General features: G+C 34.3%; 1 protein-coding gene and 2 long non-coding RNA genes across 4 annotated transcripts; 2 read left to right on the forward strand and 1 right to left on the reverse strand.

Moving 5' to 3' along the window:
• Nucleotides 1-1,852: 1,852 nt before the first annotated feature.
• LOC111885629 (uncharacterized) lies at nt 1,853-5,323 on the reverse strand. Of its 2 annotated transcripts, XR_002848165.3 has the most exons (4): nt 4,564-5,323; nt 4,021-4,086; nt 2,116-2,207; nt 1,853-2,023 (listed from the first exon to the last, which is right to left on the reverse strand). It is a non-coding gene; the product is annotated as an uncharacterized LOC111885629 (long non-coding RNA). The 2 variants fall into 2 exon arrangements; XR_002848166.3 differs by lacking the exon at nt 4,021-4,086 and having other exon boundaries at nt 4,564-5,311.
• Nucleotides 5,324-9,561: 4,238 nt separating this feature from the next.
• Nucleotides 9,562-10,788, forward strand: LOC111885603 (40S ribosomal protein S2-4). Its single transcript, XM_023881849.3, has 2 exons — nt 9,562-10,289; nt 10,468-10,788. Exons 1-2 carry the CDS (start codon nt 9,633-9,635, stop codon nt 10,633-10,635), a joined length of 825 nt encoding a protein of 274 aa, XP_023737617.1. The 5' UTR covers nt 9,562-9,632; the 3' UTR covers nt 10,636-10,788.
• Nucleotides 10,789-13,406: 2,618 nt separating this feature from the next.
• LOC122195553 (uncharacterized) lies at nt 13,407-13,781 on the forward strand. The gene is made up of 2 exons (XR_006185883.2): nt 13,407-13,530; nt 13,621-13,781. It is a non-coding gene; the product is annotated as an uncharacterized LOC122195553 (long non-coding RNA).
• The last annotated feature ends 7,997 nt before the right edge of the window (nt 13,782-21,778 follow it).

Here is a 21,778-nt window from a genome sequence, read left to right on the forward strand (position 1 = left end):
ACTCACCGGTTGTGAAGCACAAGACAATTCAGGTTCTTTTGGCCATGGTGAGTGCATTTGATCTGGAGCTTAAACAGCTTGATGTGAAAACTGAATTTCTTCATGGGAACTTAGAATAGAAGATTTATATGTCCCGGCCAGAAGGGTTCCTTGATTCTAAGAAGGATCATGTATGTTTGTTGAAGAAATCTCTGTATGGTTTGAAGCAGTCTCCAAGAAAATGGTACACAAGATTTGATTCATTCATGATCTCACATGGCTACACTCGGAACCAGTTTGATAATTGTGTCTACTCAAAGTAATTGTCACGAGATTCCAACATATATTTGTTGCTATATGTTGATGATATGCTCATAGTAGCCAAGGACATGGCTGGAATAAATAACTTGAAAGCAACCATGAAGATTGAGTTTGAGATGAAGGATTTGGGAGCAGCAAAGAAGATATTGGGGATGGAGATTAAAATGGATAGAAGAGCGGGATAGTTCTGTATTTCACAACAAAAGTACATAGAGAAAGTGTTGCAGTCTTTCAACTGTAATCAGTCCAAACCAATTGGAACTATTTTGGCAGCTCACTTTAAACTTGTTCCAGATACTATTCCCACAACTAATGAAGAAAGGAAGTACATGAGTAGGGTTCCTTACTCTAGTGTTGTTGAAAGTCTTATGTATGCAATGTTCTGTACCAAATATGACTTGGCTCATTCAGTTAATGTGGTAAGAAGGTTTATGAGTGATCTAGGGAAGGCTCATTGGGAAGATGTCAAGTGGATCATGTGATACTTAAAGGGAACGACGGATGTTTGCTTGGTGTATGGAGCTAATACGAAGACTAACTTGGTTGGATATGATAATTCTGATCATGGAAGTGATTTATTAAATCGTAGGTCATGGACATGTTATATTTTCACTTTGTTCAGATGTGCCATCAGTTGGAAGTCAACATTAAAAGATAATGTTGCTTTGCCTACAACTAAATCTAAGTACATGTCTATGGTGGAAGGAATAAAAGAAGAGATATGGTTACATGGGCTTGTTCAGAGTCTTGGTCTAAAGGTAGAGAAACTGGCATTGTATTGTGATTGCCAGAGCACGTTGCATCTTGCAAAGAATCCTATGTATCATAAGAATACGAAGCATATTGATGTTAGATTGAATTTCATTCGTGACATTCTAGAAATAGATAGGTTCTCAATTCTGAAGATTGATACCAAGTTGAATCCAACATACCTGTTAACAAAGACGTTGTCCACGGAGAAGTTCAAGCTTTTCTTGGACTTGGTTGATGTTTGTAGGAAGTAAGCCCGTTCGGGGCTTGATGGCAGGAATGGAGAGGAATTTCTTGTTCAAGGTGGAGTTTAGAGGATGTTTAAGTCATGGTGGATATTGTTAAGTATGACTTGAGCATTTGGAGCATTCTTATGGAGTAATTGGATTCGATTGAGCACTTAGAACTCAATGGAGCACTTCGGGTTCATGGAGCATGTGAAGAAGGAATGAATCTTCTGAGAAAGGAATGGATCTTCCAAAAGGTGGTTTGGAGAAATATGGAGTAACATGGTCCAACATGTTGAGCTAAGGTGATGTTTCAGCCAAGGAGATGTTGTACCACACTTATGAGAAGTTGTGCCAAGAGGAGGATGTTGCACCATCTTGGTACATGATGTACCATCTCGATTCCTTTGTTGTGCCATGTTGATCCACGTATGCTTAGAAAAATGATCATGCTCAAGAAATACACCATGTTGTGCCACCATAATGGATGTTGGACCATTAGTGTTCATGATGCGCCACTTGTGCATCATGTTGCTCCACTATTGTAACGTCCCAAAAATTAAGGCCAAAAAAAATTTTCAATTTTTAAAATGATTAAAACTATCTCTCAAAACATGTTCATATAACAATAATAGAATCAAGTATGATCAAAACATCTAATTTACATCAAAGTAAAGTAAAATGCGGAACAACGTGGTATGTGCAATGCGATCATCCCGAGATTTTCCCCTTGGATCCAGAAGTACCTGAAACATAAACTGAAAACCGTAAGCACGACGCTTAGTGAGTTCCTCAAAATACCACATAGCATACATATCAAACATATAATGGGCCCCACCTGGCATCGACCCCCGCTCGAAACAGATCTCTTAGTAATATGAGATGGGCCCCACCACATCACATTCATGAGGCCCCGCCTGGCATCTGGCCCTGCGGGGTATATATACAAACACATAAACACATGCAAGAATCACAAAGATAAATAGCATACAATATAGTCATCAGGCCTCACCTTGTATCAGCCCCCACCCGGTATACATATAAACACATAACACATGTAAGAGTCACGCAGACAACTGGCATCCTAATCATAACAAACCATGGGTCGGACTGTTGATCCGGAAAAATCCCAACGCTGACACCACAAAATAATATCCAATCAATAATTGGGTTACAACCCAAAACTAGAATCCTAGTCTGATTATCCAACACTCTGGGTAAAAGACCATTTTACCCCCTCCTAATGTAACGCCCCAAATTACAACCCAAAATTTTCTATTAAAGTTTTTAGTATTTATTTAAATCACAAATGCAATATCTTAAAACATTTATTAAGAGTAACATTAAAAGTTATCAAGTACACAAGTCCCCCATTGATGCAATGCAATCGTCAGCACAAAGCTTAGTGAGTTCCCCAAAATACCACATACAACACATCATAAATAGACAGCTATAGGTTATCAACAACCCTGGAGACTATCAGCAGTCCCAGTGGCAAATAGCATGCTCGATGGGTTATCAATAACCCTGGAGACTATCATGACGAGTTTTATATATAGCAAACAATCCTATGTGTGCTTGCAACCCTAATCGAAGGATCTATGTTTTCTCTATTAGACATAAAAGCATTAAACACAAATCTAGAACCCTAAGAGGCATGTATAATTTTTGAAATCAACATAAACTAGGGTTTAAATACATACCTTGATTTATTATGTAGTAATAACAATAATCCTTGTAGATCTTGAACTCTTGAGAGCAAGTGCCTCAAATGTGACACATCTAATGGCTTACAAGCACTCTATACAAGAGGATGAGAGGAGAGAGGATGAGAAGGAACATGAATTCGTCTCTATTAGGGTTTGATGGCATAGGGGACAAAATGCTAAGGGGTGAGGCTCTTTATATAGCTCTTGGTTGCTTAGTCCCAAAGCTAGGGTTTGCTGGAGAAAACCCTAATTTCCAGCTTAGGCCCCAAGCAGCCCATGGACTCCTTATCAAAGAGCCTTGGACAAAAACTTATAGGGCTTCCCTATAATTTCCATCCACTCCTTTCCAAGGGGTTCAATAGCCCAGTTTCACAACTATCAATAAATTGCAAAATAGCCCTTGCATATTCAATCAGTTCCTTTAATCCCAAAATTAATTCCAAAACTGAAAATCGTAAGCATGACTCCTTTCCTTAGAAAACAAAGTATCTGAAACCAAAACTGAAAATCGTAAGCACGAAGCTTAGTGATTTCCCCCATCATACTACATACTATACCAAACACATACTGTTAGACAATTCTATGGTGCCCAACCTACCCTACCAGGCAATTCTAGGGTGCCCGACCTACCCATGTCAGGCAATTCTAGGGTGCTCGACCTACCTTGTCAGGCCATTCTACGGTGCCCGACCTACCCATGTCAAGCATTTATAGGGTGCTCGACCCACCCTGTCAGGCCATTCTGGGGTGCCTGACCTATCCTCCGGTTTATCTCAACCGGCTACGAGGACTATTTCACCCTTACCACTACCACATACCAACATAACAAAAACATATTGTCAGGCATATCTGGGGAGCCCAACCTACCATTCGGTCCTAACGACCGTAACACTGGAACTACTCCCCTCCTACTATCACTTGACAGATAGCGACATACCAGCCAATAATCACAAAGACAATCATCTCAACTATAATCAACTACTACTGGACCGACATTGGTGCCTTCGACCCACTTCTATTAGAAGGTAACTCACCTGAAATATTGAACTGCATAATAAACCATTGAAGTGGCTAAGATGGGTTTCCAGCTCTATGGTCACCTATAAACATATTAATAAAATTTTGTTTAGCTTACATTTCAAGTACTAGTTATTAATATTCCTTAATATTCTTTTTATTCACATCTACTATTAAATCGACAACGATCACTTCTAAAATCATTCTTGCTAAAATGTTATACTTAAAATGTGATCTTCTATATACAATATCATCTCATCAAATAAGTTACAATTAAATTCCTTCTTTATTTATAAATAGCTACCGTATGCCAAAGTCCACAAAACTATGTGAGTTGATTAATTTAATTACCAACTCATTTATCATAATAGTAATTTAACAATAAATTATGATTAGCTAAAGACAATGCCCAAATCAGCCCATATTAGAAGTTGATTTGCATAAACTTGTTTTTAGTTGGAGCTAATAGACTTAAACCCAATTACTTAAGTCCATAAGAAAATAAACGGTCCAATACATATAATTTTAACCTAATGTGACAAACTCAAAATTGCGTATACCTTCTTCCTGTAAGACACGCAATGAGACCTCCCACACCAGACAATCGATCGATGACGTCTTGCCCTATGGCGAAGCTTTCGTTTCCAGCGATGCCCTTTTCTCTGTCGATGCCAACTAGCCCCAACAATCACCCAAAACTTCAAACACAGTTTAAGTTGGACATGAATTTCATAGCTACCCCTTTTCTTTTCTCCGCTGCTTCATCTCTCTAATCCTTGTCGTGATAAGCTCACTGGAGACTGCAATCGATAGCTCTGCCTTACATCTTGTTCATCGGAAAGTATACTTGGACAGGACAGCTCTGCTTCCAGGAATAGCCAAAGAAACGATCAGCAGTCCCATCGAAATGAATTGAACAATAAGTTTCTCATCGGAGCTTGTAATTCACTGTCGGCTTAACTCCACATATCAAAATCCCTCCTAGATGTCTTCTGGTGAAATCCCAACGGGTCCATCAGCGAGAGCCGGTGCTTCTTCATTTCTCTCTCTTCCTTTACTCTTATTTCTAGATCCAAGAATCAGGATCACAAGAGGATAACCTTCGATGATTGAAAGAACTCAACTTATATCTCCTTGTCCAATTGTTACCTTTCTCGAATTTTCTCCGACTCTCATTCCAGATGCACACAAAACACACTCACACCCACACTACTATTTAAATTGAGGGTGATTCTTTGTATTTAGAACGATCAAGTGCAGCAACAAAAATGAGAGAACAACTCCCTCCCTCACGCTATGTCGCTAACAGGGGACAAAAATGTCCAATTTAGCAGATAGGCACAAACAGTCCCTATGGTTTGGTCACTTGAAAAGATATAACCCCACAGCCTTAAATTCAATTCAATATAAGTTTCAAAAAAAGACTATAAGACCCTCCTAACTCCATTCATCAAGGTTATCATAAATATGTCATTATTATTATTACTCATGGTTGCAGAAATCGCTAAGCGGCCGCTAATCGATGGACTAGCGATTAGGGATTAATCGGCTAGGCGGGGATTAATCGGGAGATTAATCGGGGACCATTAATTCTTAATAAAATTATTAAAAAAATTATAAATCTAACTTCAGTTTTCCAAAAAAAAGTGATTAATCGGCGATTAGGTCCGATTTTCACCTGCATTGACCAAACCCGATTAGGTCCGATTAACTCCGATTAGGTCCGATTAATTCCGACTTTGACATGCATTGACCAAGCCCGATTATAGTGACCGATTAGCAATAAATCTTATCGGTGGAGGTCCGATTAGCGATTAATCGGTCGATTAGACCGATTTCTGCAACACTGTTATTACTAAACCTTAATTATTTTATTTGACTAATTACTTGACCTTTAAATGTGAAGGATCTTATAAATACTTATTTAGATTAATTAAGGTGCTCAAGATTCCTATATATACATATACATATATAAATATTTACAACCTGAATACGGATTTTACACTCTTAACCCCCAATCTCTAAATATATAATTCAATACATATCGATTGAAGGCAAACGGGCAACAAGCTGCGCCGCTAGCCCTTTCTGGATGGCAAAACCAATTCTTTTGAAAACAACATTTGTGGATCTAGGAGACCAACACCTTGCTATATAATTATTGATTTTAGGGCTTATATATATATATATATATATATATATATATATATATATATATATATATATATATATAAAATAAACGAAGTGTTACACAAACATACTTCTTGACAATTAGAAGTTTATGCTTCTGACACCTTAAACCCTTCGGGGATTTTCATATAAATATCATTCTCAAGTGAACCATATAAATATGGGGTAAATACATCCATTAGACACATCTCCAATTTTGCATTTGTTGTCAAACTTATAAAATAATTGAATGTAATTGCATCAACTACTGGAGAATACGTTTCTTCATAATCAATTTTGGGCCTTTAGGTAAAACCTTGTGCAATAAGTCTTGCTTTATATCTTACAACTTCATTTTTTTCGTTTCTTTTGTGCACAAATACTCATTTGTGTCCCACGAGTCTTACTTCGTTTGGTGTATGGACTTTAGGTCCAAAAACTTTTCATTGAGTAAGAGAATTAAGCTCTTCGATGATTGCATCTTTCCATTTTTGCCAATCTTTTCCATTCCTACATTCCTCCATATATTTAGATCCAAGATCCTCATTTTATTTATAATCTCGCGCGCAACATGATACAAAAAAATTATCATTGACATCTATCTTATTTCGGTTCCATCTTATTCATATCATAACATAATTTATTAAGATCTCTATATTTTCATAATTTTCAGGTACCTTAGTTTCTTTTGTTATTTCATTGGGCTATTCTAGAGCTTCATTAATCATTTTAAAGAGATTTTGTTTTCTCTTTTTGACCATCAGTTATATTTGCTCTCATTCATTTTCAATGATTTTTATCTTTGGAACCGGTTGGTCTTTCACGCTTCAGGTGTGGCTTAGATTTATTTATAGTTGTATTTTTCCTTCTAGGATATCAATTCTAATTGGAGCATTTACAACTGGTACATGAGACTTTGTTACTCACTTAGGGTCAATAAATGCATCTTGCAACTGATATGCTACATTTTGTATATGAATTATCTTTTTCAAGTTTACATTAACTTGAACGAAGATCTAAAAATGAGAGTGATAATTCATTGCAAAAGATTTTATTTTTCCAACTTCTTTATTTCTCCCTCTAATTTGGAAAAAACGATTCTCAAAATGACAATCGTTAAATCTAGCTATAAATAAATCTTCAGTTAATGGTTCTAAAAAAAATTAATATAGATGAAGATTCATGTCCAACATAAATTCTCATTCTTCCTTGAGGACCCATTTTTGTACGGTGATGTGGAGAAATTAGTACATAAATTGCACATCCAAACGTCCTTAGATGGGAAATATTTGGTTCCTGACCGCAAACTAGTTGAATAGAGGAGAACTTATGATAACTAGTTGGAATGATGTGTATAAGTGATGTTTCATGTAAAATTGCATGCCCTTATGTCGATTAAGAAGTTTATAATGCATTATTAATAGTTTTGCAATTAATTGAAGCTAGACCATTTTGCATATGAACATGTGCACCAAGATGTTCAATAGTTATCCCAATTTACATGCAATATTCATTAAAATCTTGTTATGTAAATTCTCAAACATTGTCAAGTCGAATTTTTTTAATTGGGTAATCGGGAAAATGTGCCCTTAGGCGGCTTATTTGTGCAAGTAATCTTGCGAAAACGAGATTACGGCTAGATAACAAGCACGCGTACGACCATCTAGTCGACGTGTCAACTAAAACCATAAAATATCTAAATGGTCCACATGGTGGATGAATTGGTCCGCATGTCTCCCCTTGAATTATTTCTAATAAACTAGGACTTTCATACCCAACTTTATTCAATGATGGACGGGAAATTAATTTTCCTCGAGAGCATGCAACACAAGACAATTAATTGGTTTGAAAAATCTTCTGGTTTTTCAATGAATGACCACTTGAAGTTTCAGTTATTGTACACATCATAATTTATATGGGATGACCCAACTGGTCATGTCAAACTTTGAAGGTGTTATCATACATTTTATTTTCAATATCATAAGATTTAATCATTCTAATATTTGTATAGTACACTCCGGAGAACAATATGGATAACTTTTCCAAAAATATTTTCTTACCTAATATCATCTTTATAATATTGAGATACTCTTTATCACTATCATTAGTTGTTTCAACATGACATCTGTTGGATCGAATATCCTTAAAACTTAATAAATTTCTTGGTGATTTTGATGAAAATAATGCATCACCAATTGTAATTATTGTCCATTGTGGTAATATGATATTCGCTCTTTCGAAGCTTTCAATCATTTTTGCACTACCCATTATTGTATTAACATTTGCTTCTCCAATCGATAAGTAAGCAAAATATTTTATTATTATTAATGTATGTGTTGTTGCAATATCTGCAATACATGTATCTTCTTCATTTCTTTTACGAATATTCATATTTCTCATCAATAAATAAAACATAAGAAAAATTCTACTAAGAGAAATAAAGTCATATTTTACTACTTTGGGAAGATTGCGACGACATCATTTCTCATGAAACAAATATGACACAAAAACATAATAAATGTCATGAAACAAAACTACACATTATTCACTATCCATAACATCACTTGTCCCTTGTAGGAGACAAGAAAATCGATGACATGCAAATGTGTCAAAATAAAGAATTGTATGTTAAGGAATTATTAGTTAAGTAAGTCCAAAAAAATAACTTGTAAGCATTGTATATGTTACCTTATAAAAAAATACATACCTAAAAATGACAAGAGCAATAAGGAATTAGAACTCTATGGTAGAGTCGTGTCGATAACATGTTATAAAATATAATCAAATAACAAGTTAAATTATAAAGTAAAGAAAGACATAAGAGTGAAGAGAACTTTTATTCCAATACTTGTAATGAAATCATCGAACTTTACAATACATAATATTACTATTTATACTTGACAATGAAGATGAAAGGTGGGGTATGTTATGAATGCTCGTTATAGTGGTGCATAACTACACTCATAAAACTCATAATAATGTTTTTTTATAATGCTCACTAATTATGGATAGTAAATATTAGTAATAAGGGAATATGGATATTTCAATAGTCATTCAGTGAATAATAATTTATAACACTCTTATATTTTTTGAATCTTTATTACTTTTTTCAAAATAAAACAAACAACAACATTCTATATGATTCTCGCTTTCGAACCTTACCCATATAATCCAATTTCCAATTATTTGATTTTGTTTTCAAATGAACGAGTTAAATAAAGTAATTTACACAATTTAGTAAATTTGATCAACCAATTTTAATTATTCATTTAAAAAGTACTTTAAAAGTGAGCCCAAACTTAAAAGCCCGAAGTATCTCCAGCCTTTATAAACAAGGCCCAATAAACAAACCCTAGCATTTCATATCCAGATATAAACCTCTATATCGCCTCTCTAGGGTTCCCCTTCCTAAATCTCACTTCACTCTCGTGCGTTTCTTGTATAACCAAACAAGCAAACCATGGCTGAGAGAGGCGGAGAACGCGGTGGATTCGGTAGGGGGTTTGGAGGCAGAGGAGGCCGAGGTGGAGACCGTGGCAGAGGCCGCCGTCGTGGTCCACGTCGGGATGCTGAAGAAGAAAAGTGGGTGCCCGTCACCAAGCTTGGTCGTCTCGTGAAAGACGGTAAGATTTCCAAACTCGAGGAAGTCTACCTTCACTCCCTACCAATCAAAGAACACCAGATCATTGATCAGATCCTCCCTTCACTCAAAGACGAGGTCATGAAAATCATGCCTGTCCAGAAGCAGACTCGTGCTGGACAACGAACTCGGTTCAAGGCTTTTGTGGTTGTTGGAGATGGTAACGGCCACGTCGGGTTGGGCGTTAAGTGTTCGAAGGAAGTCGCAACGGCGATTAGGGGTGCGATTATATTGGCGAAGTTGTCGGTGATTCCGGTGAGGAGAGGTTATTGGGGAAACAAGATTGGTAAGCCACATACCGTTCCGTGCAAGGTCACCGGTAAATGTGGTTCAGTTACCGTTCGATTGGTTCCGGCACCCCGTGGTGCAGGGATTGTGGCTGCTAGAGTTCCGAAGAAGGTCCTTCAGATGGCTGGTATCGATGATGTGTTTACATCTTCCCGTGGTTCTACCAAGACACTTGGAAACTTTGTCAAGGTTCAATTTCATACATTTCCTTATTCATCGATAACAACTTTCCTTAAATTGTTGTTCTTGATCAGTTATTATACTTGTACAATTGCTTTTGCTTCTGTATATACTTCCTTTGTCTGATAACATCTTGTGTACATTAACAATCTTGTTGTTATTACTAATGCGATATTTGATTATACAGGCTACTTTTGATTGCCTTCTGAAGACTTATGGATTCTTGACTCCTGACTTCTGGAGGGAGACAAGATTCAGTAGATCTCCATTCCAAGAGTATACTGATTTGCTTGCAAAGCCCACCACAAAGGCAATTACTTATGTTGAGGATGTTGCTGCTGAAATTGCTGCTTGAAAATCATGGGGAGAGTATGTTTTGTCTTTAGAACGTTTTGATTATAGATTGTTACCAGTCGCTTTTAAACAATTTAATGTTTTGAGTTATGCTTGTTTTGGCTATGGTATGGTTGCACATTCATATTTTCTAATATTATGGTGGTTTTTTTTATTGATTGCTCTGATGAAACTGTTTAATAGTTCCATATCTCATGCTTCATCAATGAGTTTTGGTCGTGATGAAATTTTTGAATATTTTTGGTGCTCACTGCTTATTTAAATCTTTTCTTTTTGCATGGTTGAAATAGTGTATTTTTGTTATTTTGACAAACGTCAAAGCTCAGGCTATGTTCATTGTGTTCCTGCTTAGATATAGAATCGGGAATGAAAAATGTGATGAAATGCTGCAAAGTGAAGAAACTGTAAGTTCCATTGTAGAATGTACTTTGTTTTGTTTCAGATACTTTGAGCCTTTCTTTGTTTTATTTCTTATGTTTGGTTGATGTTTATTAAGGTATACACTTTTAAAATCAACATTAAGTAATTGAAGCTCATTTTCTTTATTTTTTGCTAGACATTGCCGATGATTTTCTATTTAACAAGAGAAAAGTTCCACTTGTTTTAACAGAGTATTATTTTGTTGTGAGAGTAAGTTTGACAAGCTTCATTAAATAAGATAATAAGGTTTAGAAAATATGATCTTAAAAAGAAGTCACCTTTATAAATCAGAGTAAATTACATAAATCATCTGAAAAATATATGTATTCAATCGTTTAAACTTGCATTAACAGATATATTTTATTGTAAATTACACGGATGGTCCCTGTGGTTTGGGGGAACTTGTGCGCTTAGTCCCCGCGCAAGATTTTTAACTCGGACTATCCCTCAATTTTGTTTTTGTTTCGTATTTGGTCCCTAGTCGAGTTAAATTGACTAATTTGCCCTTTGATTTTTTTTTTAACCTTTTTCATATCATTAATTAATTAACTGAAACACCCCCCCCCCCCCCCCCCCCCCCCCCAACATCCTCTCTCCTTATTGTATTAAGTAATCGGAAAACTACCTCATTACCCCTACCACTAACCTCCGGCGAGCACCACCACTACCTTTTCACCGGAAAAATATTACATTGATGTTTAGATCCAAAAAATACGCTAACCTGGAAATCTAAGACCAAAGCCAATCAATAAATCAAATTCATTAAAAAAACTATCTGATGCAGCAAAAAAAAAAAATCTGATGCAACAGCTTCGATTTCTTCTGACTCGATTCCGTCTAACAAGAGCACAAACATAGTCGATTCTTTAGGATTTTCAGCTAATTTGAAACCTAATCGACTAGGAGAATTTTATGGGATGCAATGGCAGGGAGAAGACGAAGGAGAAAGAAGTGGGGGTTAGGGTGGACGTTGGGTGCAAGATTTGTTGGTGCGGAAAAAGATGAAGCATAATTATCGGAGGTTACACAAACGATAGAGATGACAAGGAGGGATGAGATGCGAGACAAAGATTTCTAAATCTTGTACCTGTTGAAACTGGGAGCATCACCATTGAAACCCTAGCAATGGCACCTGAATCCAACATACAATTTTGGACGCTTCATACAACATCTCGTCTAAAAAAACCTTCTCTAAATCGAGTAAAGTGCTTCTCTTGTGAATTGAGTAAAATGCTTCTCCTAAGAACTTGAGGCATCAGATAAGATCCCTAAATAGAAGATACAATCCCAGACGAATCCATAAACAAAAATAAATATCCATCTCCTATGAATCGACATCTGTGTTTATCGTTAGAAAACGATTTGTAACAGCTGATGTTTCTGGTGGACAATGAGATCTCAAATTGCAATAGGTAGGGGTTCTAGAACTGGATTTTGGTGGTGGTGGTGGTGGTTGCGGATTTAAACCTGTGGTGGTCATTGGAATTGAATATGGTCGATTTAACGGACATGAAGCATGAGAGAGATAGAATTGATTCTTGTTTGGGTTGTGAACCACGTTTTTTTTTTTCCTTTTTTTTCTTATTTTATAAATAACAACAAAAATTATTAGTTAGTTAAAAAAATAAAAATATAAATGTAATATAGTCAATTTAAGTCGGTCAGGGACCGAAACAAAATCGAAATATAGGGATGGACCGAGTTAAAAATCTTGCTTAGGGACTAAACGTGCATGTTCCCCCAAACCACAAGGACCATCCATGTAATTTACCCTATATTTTATTCCTTCTCAAACATGAAATTATATACTATTATTTTTAATTTATTTATTATTTAACTATTATTTACCAAAAAGTTTTTAGCCTAGCGGGAGAGGTGTCAATTTATCACACGACAAAAATACTGTCGTTTTTGTCGTGTTATATATCTTTAACTATGAATGAAATGCACTTAGTTATGTAATATTATATTTGTCGTGTCGTGTTGTCGTGTTTTATTTAGTTCGTTTTCGTGTTAATGAAAAAAAACACGACATCGTGTCGTGTTCATGTTATCCAAAACCTTGTCGTGTCGTATCGTGTTAGACAAAAACACAACACGACTGTCCGATTTGACAGCACTACCTATTGGTATCCGGTGTTACCCTCCTTCTTTGAGGTTAAATGTTCAAGTCTTAGGAGAAACAAATGGAAATTTAGATTCGATTTGTCGTTCCAAAAATAAAAATTTAACTATTACTTTACTTATATTTTTTTTTATTAATATTATTTTTATCTTTTAAAATAAAAATGGCCCCACCTGGGCCTTTGTTCATGTTCTAGATCTAGTTTCCAATTGAATACTTGCAAACAATTTCATCGTCGTATAACAAAATCAAGCTCCAAAATTTCATCGTTGTAGCAAAAATGGAGCAACTTTTTGGATTATCATCAGAGGAGATTAATTCGTGAGCTTGTTTTAGTAAATACGGCATAAGGTATTTCAGTTTTTCGTTTTTCTTTATACTCGATTTCAATCCTAGTTTCTTAGTGCAAGCATTAGATTTTGTTTACAAAACTGGTTTCAGATTTTTCGCTGGAGATGAAGGTTTAGCAACCATTCGACTAATTCGTTTTCTTGTTGTCATCATCTATTACAATGGTTTCCGATTATTCTTTCTCCTCATTTTTTACTTCGATGTTTGAAAATCACATTGATCAAGGAACCGTGGTTAGGAATTGATTTGTATTCCTGACCGTAAGATAAGTAACTTGAAGAAGATTGGAGCTTTCCATTTTGCATATGTTGTTAAAGAGTTGACCCGTGAAGTATCAGGTTGAATTGGTGTCGGGAGTTGTGTGTTCATTACAGTTTCAAATTTTGGTTTATTTTGGTTACAGATTTTAGAAAATTGGTGTTGATTTCATTTAGGTTTGAGCTTTAGTCAGGTTTTAGGTTCTGGTTCTAGTATTAGATATGGTGGTTGTAAGAGGTGCAGTGGTGGTGCCAACAGTTGTGGATTGTTTCAGAGAAAGAGCGGGATAAATGGAGGTGGGACCCACAAAAATTTAATATCTTTTAGAATGATTATATAATTAAATTGAAGGCAATATAAATGATATATATATATATATATATATATATATATATATATATATATATATATATATATATATATATATATATATATATATATATATATATATATATATATATATATATATATATATATATATATATATTAAGGGCAATATGACCATTTTATGTCTAGAGGGATCAGGTATCAATTCTGCAAGTATAAACCAAACGAGGAACGGTCCGAATTAATTTTAAAAAATAAGAACATAACGTGACTTTTGACACCCGTACGAGAGATGATTCGTGTAATTTACTCTAAAAACAATTTTCTATTATTCCACGTACACACCCAATTCAATCCAATATTTTACTCTTTTGCAACCGAGCTTAAACCAAACCAATTTGGAAGATGTAAACAACTTAATTTTTTTCATTGTTGAATGTTTTTCATACAGGCTTAATCAAATCGTCTTCTAGGGCATTTAAGCTATTCTCTTACAAACTCGTGCCCTATGAGCATATAATTGGATATGTATGCAATTTGTTTAGTAGAGTATTCAAAAGGCTGTTCATCTTATGTGATTATAACCTCATGAGTTATAATAGTGAATGTGTATGTACCGTTTATCTTCAATAATTATATTATGAATTATGATACATGCAATCAAAATATTATACATCATATCTTTGCCCCAAACAAAACAAAAACATTAAAGAAATGCAAAACGAGCTTTTAAAATTTCAAATGTTGGTTCAACGTCTTCTGTAGCAGCAGTCTCCTCATGTTCAGTGAACAACAAGGCATCCCACGAAGAGCATATGACATCAATGAGATAATAAGTCAACTTTTTTCCTTATTATTCACGATGTAACTCATCATTGGTACTCGACCTGCCAAGACATCATCAAAAAGAGATCGTTGGAGGATGTTAATGTCATTGCACGAATATAGTGTTCCAAAGAATGTATGTGATATTTATAAGTCATATGATGCAACGACTTCTAAAATCCATGTTCTTCCCCAACATGGATTAGTCTGGCCAAATCATCTTGGTTGAGACTTCGAAGGTACCCTTCATGAAAACATGAAATGGTACCTTCTACAAACTTTGTAAGAACGTCTTTTGTTAAAGTCTCACTTATTTTCAAATACTCATCATGTGTATTTGTTGATGTCCCATATGTGAATACCCACATACCAACAACTTTGCGTTTAATAAATATGATATCGACAACTCCGCCAGAGGCGGAGGCAAATGGGGGGCTGCCGGATGCTTAGCCCCCCTAATCCTTTTCCAAACTTTAGCTATATTATAGATCAAATGAAATAATTATTAAACATTTATCCCATATCGCTTACTTTTTAATGTCTAGCCCCTGTCAATTATTTTAAAAGAAAACGGTTAGTATACATGATAAACAAGGATATAAAAGAATTATCTATAAAATAGAGACCCACATCTACATACCACCGCCTGCACCTCTATCTATTTTCCTCTATCTATTTTATTTTAACTGTCCACTGATTTATACACTTTTGTCAATTCGTTTAGTAGCTATTTGATTATAATCCCATTTGTTCATAAATAGAGTTTGTTTTGACAATTCATCAAGGCAATCCATATCAATTTTTGTTCAAAGAGGTTAATTGACAATTAATAATCGTTTTCGGCTACAATGCTACATCCATATGATTTCACTACTAAGGTAAATTTTAATACTTTTCCAAACCTTATTTACTATTACTTGTCATTAATAGTTTAATTATGCTTTGATAATGTAGTTAATTAGTTTATGATAATCATACGATAAATTATGAGCAAGAAAAGAACCATTGATTCGTTTTTCAAACGAATTGAAGATTTTTGTGATCCAAAATTGCATCCGGTTAGTTATAATACTAAAGAAGACGTTCATAATACACACTACAACCTAAAAAAAATGGTAACAAGGAAGAGCCAAATAAGATCAAGCCTGAAAAATATGATATGGCATAATTTAAGAGACGTAAACTTAGGAGTTGATGCTTATAGTTATTTGAAATTTTTTGAACAATGAGGTTAATGGAAACAAAATATTATTTGTGAAGTTCTCTTTTAAATTTTTAGCCATATTACTTTATTCAAGTATAAAATTTTATTTTATATAATATTGTGATTTGAGACTTTCAGCCCCCATTAATCTTAAATCCTAGCTCTGCCACTGAACTCCGTGTTAAGAAAAATAATATTGAAAACTTTGCATTCAATAAAAGCATAATGAAAATATATTACAAATACTTGAAATACAAATACATAGTAAAATATCTCACAACTATATTAAAAACAATAAAGAAAATACATAGTAAAATATCTTACAAATACATTAGTTTCCATAAAATTTCGACATTAGAAAACGTTTCATGTATTCTTCTTCAGACGACACGAGCTCACGAGCTGCTTTTGTAGAAGTGTGTTCAAATGTTCCAGTTGCATCTTCATTAGCTTATTTTCTTCCATTTTTTGCTCATTTTGTTTTTTCATGACTTTTACTAAATTATCTCTACTAAGCCTCATTGTAGCAAGGAACTTAGAAAGGGTTAGAAATGAAGAGTTTGAGATTTGATATGAAGTATGCCAATATTATAGAAAAAAATTATGAATTTTAGTATTTAAAACACACTTGATTGAGATAATATTAGATTTTTAAAGATAATAAGTTTTATCCAAAAACTATATAACTAAATCTTCACTGAAAAACTCATGAAAAAAGTAATTGAGGTGATCTGTTGTGAGTTGAGATCGGAGGTGTGGCCTAGGCCACCAACATTAAAGAAGTTTTCTGTTTTTTTTTATTATTATTGAAAATATAGCGAGCGTTCGTCCAAAACCCCCCAAATAGGGTAGTCTTACATCACTATGAGAAAGACATGAGGGTTTAAATTGTCAAATATAATTTTATAGAGAAAATGACAAAAATAACCAATTACACTAATTGCATTACAAAAATAGCCAAAAAAAATCGAGATTACATATTTAGCCACCCATTTCGCAGATGAGAAGGTCCCATCTGCGAAATGGGCTTCTCATCTGCGAAAGTACAAGTGCCTGAAGCACAGTTGTGCTTCAAGCACTTGTACTTTTGCAGATGATAATTTTTTTTTTTTTTTTAAATTTTTTCGGTATAAATAGGGGTAATTTCGCAGATGGAGAAGGTCCCATCTGCGAAATCCTCTGATCCTATCTGCGAAATGATGCAATTTTTTTTTTTTTTTTTTAAGTTTGACTATGGAATGAATTGGTTTGATTACGAAATTGGCTTTGCTATATAAAAACTTTTGTAGAAAAAATATCATTTTGGTTACAAGACAAACCAAGTATTCAATCATTTTTTGAGCAAATTGTAGAGATAGAGAGTATTTCACAAACAAATAACAACCAAAATGATATTTTTTCTACAAAAGTTTTTATATAGCAAAGCTCATTTCGTAGTCAAACCAATTCATTCCATAGTCAAACTTAAAAAAAAAAAAAAAAAAAAAAAAAAAAAAAAAAAATTGCATCATTTCGCAGATAGGATCAGAGGATTTCGCAGATGGGACTTTCTCCATCTGCGAAATTACCCCTATTTATACCGAAAAAATTTAAAAAAAAAAAAATTATCATCTGCGAAAGTACAAGTGCCTGAAGCACAACTGTGCTTCAGGCACTTGTACTTTCGCAGATGAGAAGCCCATTTCGCAGATGGGACCTTCTCATCTGCGAAATGGGTGGCTAAATATGTAATCCCGATTTTTTTTGGCTATTTTTGTAATGCAATTAGTGTAATTGGCTATTTTTGTCATTTTCTCAATTTTATATTATTAAAGGCTAAATTAGGTTCTCATGGTTTGGTTAAAATTATAGGTTTGGTTCGATCTTTGAAAAGTTGATTGAGGCCATCATTGTGGTTTGAAGAAATTACACTAATGGTTGTCTCATTTAATTTTATTAGAAAACAACTCTTAGACAAATGACATTTACTATCATTTATATCTTTTGCTATTTTTATTATTATTTTCATTTATTCACTTTAATATTTATTAAAGGTCGACCATACCGTCTCTACCTCTCAGCCAACAAGTCCTTACAGTTATATTCTCATGCAATATTATCATTCTTACAAATCAACCACCTAGTATTACCACCTACCATTTTTTATCCTCTCACGTTAGTAAACACCTAACCACGCTCCAACTACCATCCACCACCATCTATTACCACTACAAGGATTTAACCTTTTGCAGACGACACCTATCCAGACGACACATGTCGTCGGCAAAAGTCGATCTGGACAGAGTTTTCAAACATTGACCTTATATTGTTGACCAAAAAAGCTATACAGACGACAAGTCGTCTGTATAGGCTGAGCGGGAAGGGACAAAATATTGGCGATACATCGAATTTCTATACTGACGACATGTCGTCGGAAGGAGGAAATAAAAACATATTTTCGATTTATTTTAATTTTTTGTCGCAGAAAAGTAATACGATGTCGTTTTGGTCAGCCTATGCAGACGACATGTCGTCTCTATAGGGTACTTCAAATTTAATTTTGATTTATTTTTTATCCGGCTTGCAGAAACAGAATACGGTGTCGTTTTGGTCAAGTTATCCAGACGAAATGTCGTCTGGAAAAGGTGGGATTGATCCGCGTGAAAACCTTTTTCTATTTTATTTTATTTTTTAATGAAACGAAGTGGAACGACGCCGTTTTTGTCTACCTATAGAGACGACATGTCGTCTCTATAGGGTACTTAAAAATTAATTTTGATTTATTTTTTATCCGGCTTGCAGAAATGGAATACGGTGTCGTTTTGGTCAAGCTATCCAGACGACATGTCGTCTGGAAAAGGTGGGACCGATCCACGTGTTGTTTTGGTCAAGCTATCCAGAGACATGTCGTCTGGAAAAGGTGGGACCGATCCGCGTGAAAACCTTTTTTTTGGTCAAGCTATCCAGACGACATGTCGTCTCTATAGGGTTTCGCTGTAACAAAAACCCTTTCAGTCTTCATTTTCCAGTTGACTGCCCAAGCATTTTCCTCTCGATTGCTTCGGCGATCCCAGGTCTTTTCCAGCATTCCACTTAATTATCCAGCTAAAAGGTAATGTTTTTGTCCTTGATTTCTTCTTAATTAGTAATAGCTTGAGTTTTTATTCCGATTTTGGAGCCCTAAAACACTGCTGCCGGCCAGACAACGGTGAAAACCGCCATAGAAAACAATTTCCGGTGATATACCTCTCTTCACCACCGATTTTAAGGTTGGTTTTTTGTCCCCTGCTTAAGGAAACTATAATGCACCATAATATATATACTTTTTAGTTTTTTTTTGGTTAATTGCTTATATATATATATATATATATATATATATATATATATATATATATATATATATATATATATATATATATATATATATATATATATATATATATATATATATGCATTTTGAGGAATGAAAGTGTATTTTGGCATGAAAATGAAAATGAAGTTATATAGATATGATTTGTTTATGCTCATTGTGGTATGATTGTATGAAATTGAATGTATGTTTGATTTTGAAATTGGATGAAAATTGGAATCGGATGAAAATTGGATGAAAATTGGAATAAAACTTGTCCAAACGACAAGTCATCTCTATAGGGTCACACTTTTATCAACGACAAGTCGTCTCTATAGGGTCCGAATAAAACTTTTTCTAATTTCCTTGAAAATCTTTCCCGACGACCCTTTACAGACGACATGTCGTCTGGACTGACTATGCTATACCGACGACTCCTGTACCGACGACATTTTCGACTTTTGCCGACGGGCCTATACCGACGACTTTTTACAGACCACATGTCGTCTGTATAGACTTTAGAGACGACAAGTCGTCTGGAAAGAGTTCAAAATTGTCGTCCGTATAGTATACTACCACTTGCCACCCACCACCATACTCTCCACAATTCATCATCAATTACGATTACACCAATCATCATCTCAATTCAAAATCACAAATCTTGTCCAAATTCACAAGTTGATAATAGATGCAAAAATTTTAAAAAAAATTATCTATTTTCAACGTTCAAGTCCATATGTAGAAGATCGGTAATCAATAGAAAATTAAAACCGAAATTTTGACTATAGTAGAAACATCATCTTCATCTTTATTCCAATTCATAAAATCAAAATGCTAAAGTACAACAAATGCAAAAGAAAAATAAAAACCATGGGTTGAGTTTTGGAAATGGTAGCAGGTGGTGGCTAAACTAGCGATAACAATCATTGAAGATGTATGTAGGAATCATGTGGTGGTTGGAGTGGTAGAAAATGATGCGTTGTTGGATAATGTTGATGTGTGAGATGATGTTGATGGAAATGATGTCAGAAGAAGATGCATGGTAGTTGTTGTACGAAGACAAGTGATGATGGGTGTGGTGTGTAATGGCAACCAATGACAATGATGACGGTACAATGACAACATACGTATTTTTTGAAAACATTGTTCATTGGAGATTAGAGAGGTGTCTGTCTCCGAATGAGAAGGAGACGGCGATGCATCACATCCGTTTAAGTTTTGAATGATATGCTAGCACTTAGGGCTTTTACTTATGTATTCATCAATTACATAATTTGTCATGCAACTTATATATTAAAAAATAAATAATATTGGTCTTTTACTTGAACTTAACTTCTGATTCTTAACAACGTTAGCCAAAAGTATAATTGTTTGTAACCACAAAGACACAACCTATCTACTTCTCAAATGTTGAACCAAACCTATGATTTTGATCAAACCATAACCATTTTTATAATTTATTTTGCATGCAAGATACACATGTATTAAAGGTTGATTAAAAGAATAATCTATAAGAATAACTGAATGAGTAATATTATGGATTTCTGAAACAAAATTTTACTATAAAATCTAACTAAAATGAGTAGGCGCTTAAAGCAGTATTGTTTAAAATGACAAAAAGATAGTCATAAATCATAAATTTCCAAATACTTTTTTATATACAACATTTATTATTCTATTGGTAAATCTATAACCTTCAATTGATGTTTAATACCTCAGACAGTTAATTAGTTTCCTTCGATGAGTACTTGTTGTAGGTTAAAATTAAGGTATGTTGTTGTTTTGAGTTAAATATAAAACTATATTGTTGTTTATTGTTAGATGTATAAGGATGTTGTTGCTTTGAGATAAAAGTATAAGTATATTGTTGTTTTGCGGTAAAAACAAAAATATGTTATCGTTTTCGGTTAAAAAGAAAATTATACTGTTGTTTTGGGTTAAAATAAAAGATATGTCTTTGGTTCATATATAATTATATTGTTATTTTGGGTTGAAAAAACAAATATATAAATGTTTTGGGATATACGTGTAAAATATATGTTGCTTTCTCTAGCTAACAGTGATTTTTTTTTAGGTTAAAAATTAAAATATGTTTGGTGCTTTTGGTGTATAAGATAAAAATGCAGGTGTATAAGATAAAAATGCATTTTTGCTTTGTTTTTATATATCACATTGGAATTACCATACATAATGTTTAAGTAGATATGAAAAATAGATTCATTATTTAACTGAAACTAGGGGTATTCTGCACTTTGTGATGGGCAGAACTAATCGTTTTACTGGTAAACTCAATGTATTTTGGAAGA

The sequence above is a fragment of the Lactuca sativa genome, chromosome 8 (genome assembly GCF_002870075.4).
Source record: "Lactuca sativa cultivar Salinas chromosome 8, Lsat_Salinas_v11, whole genome shotgun sequence".
NCBI lineage: Eukaryota > Viridiplantae > Streptophyta > Magnoliopsida > Asterales > Asteraceae > Lactuca > Lactuca sativa.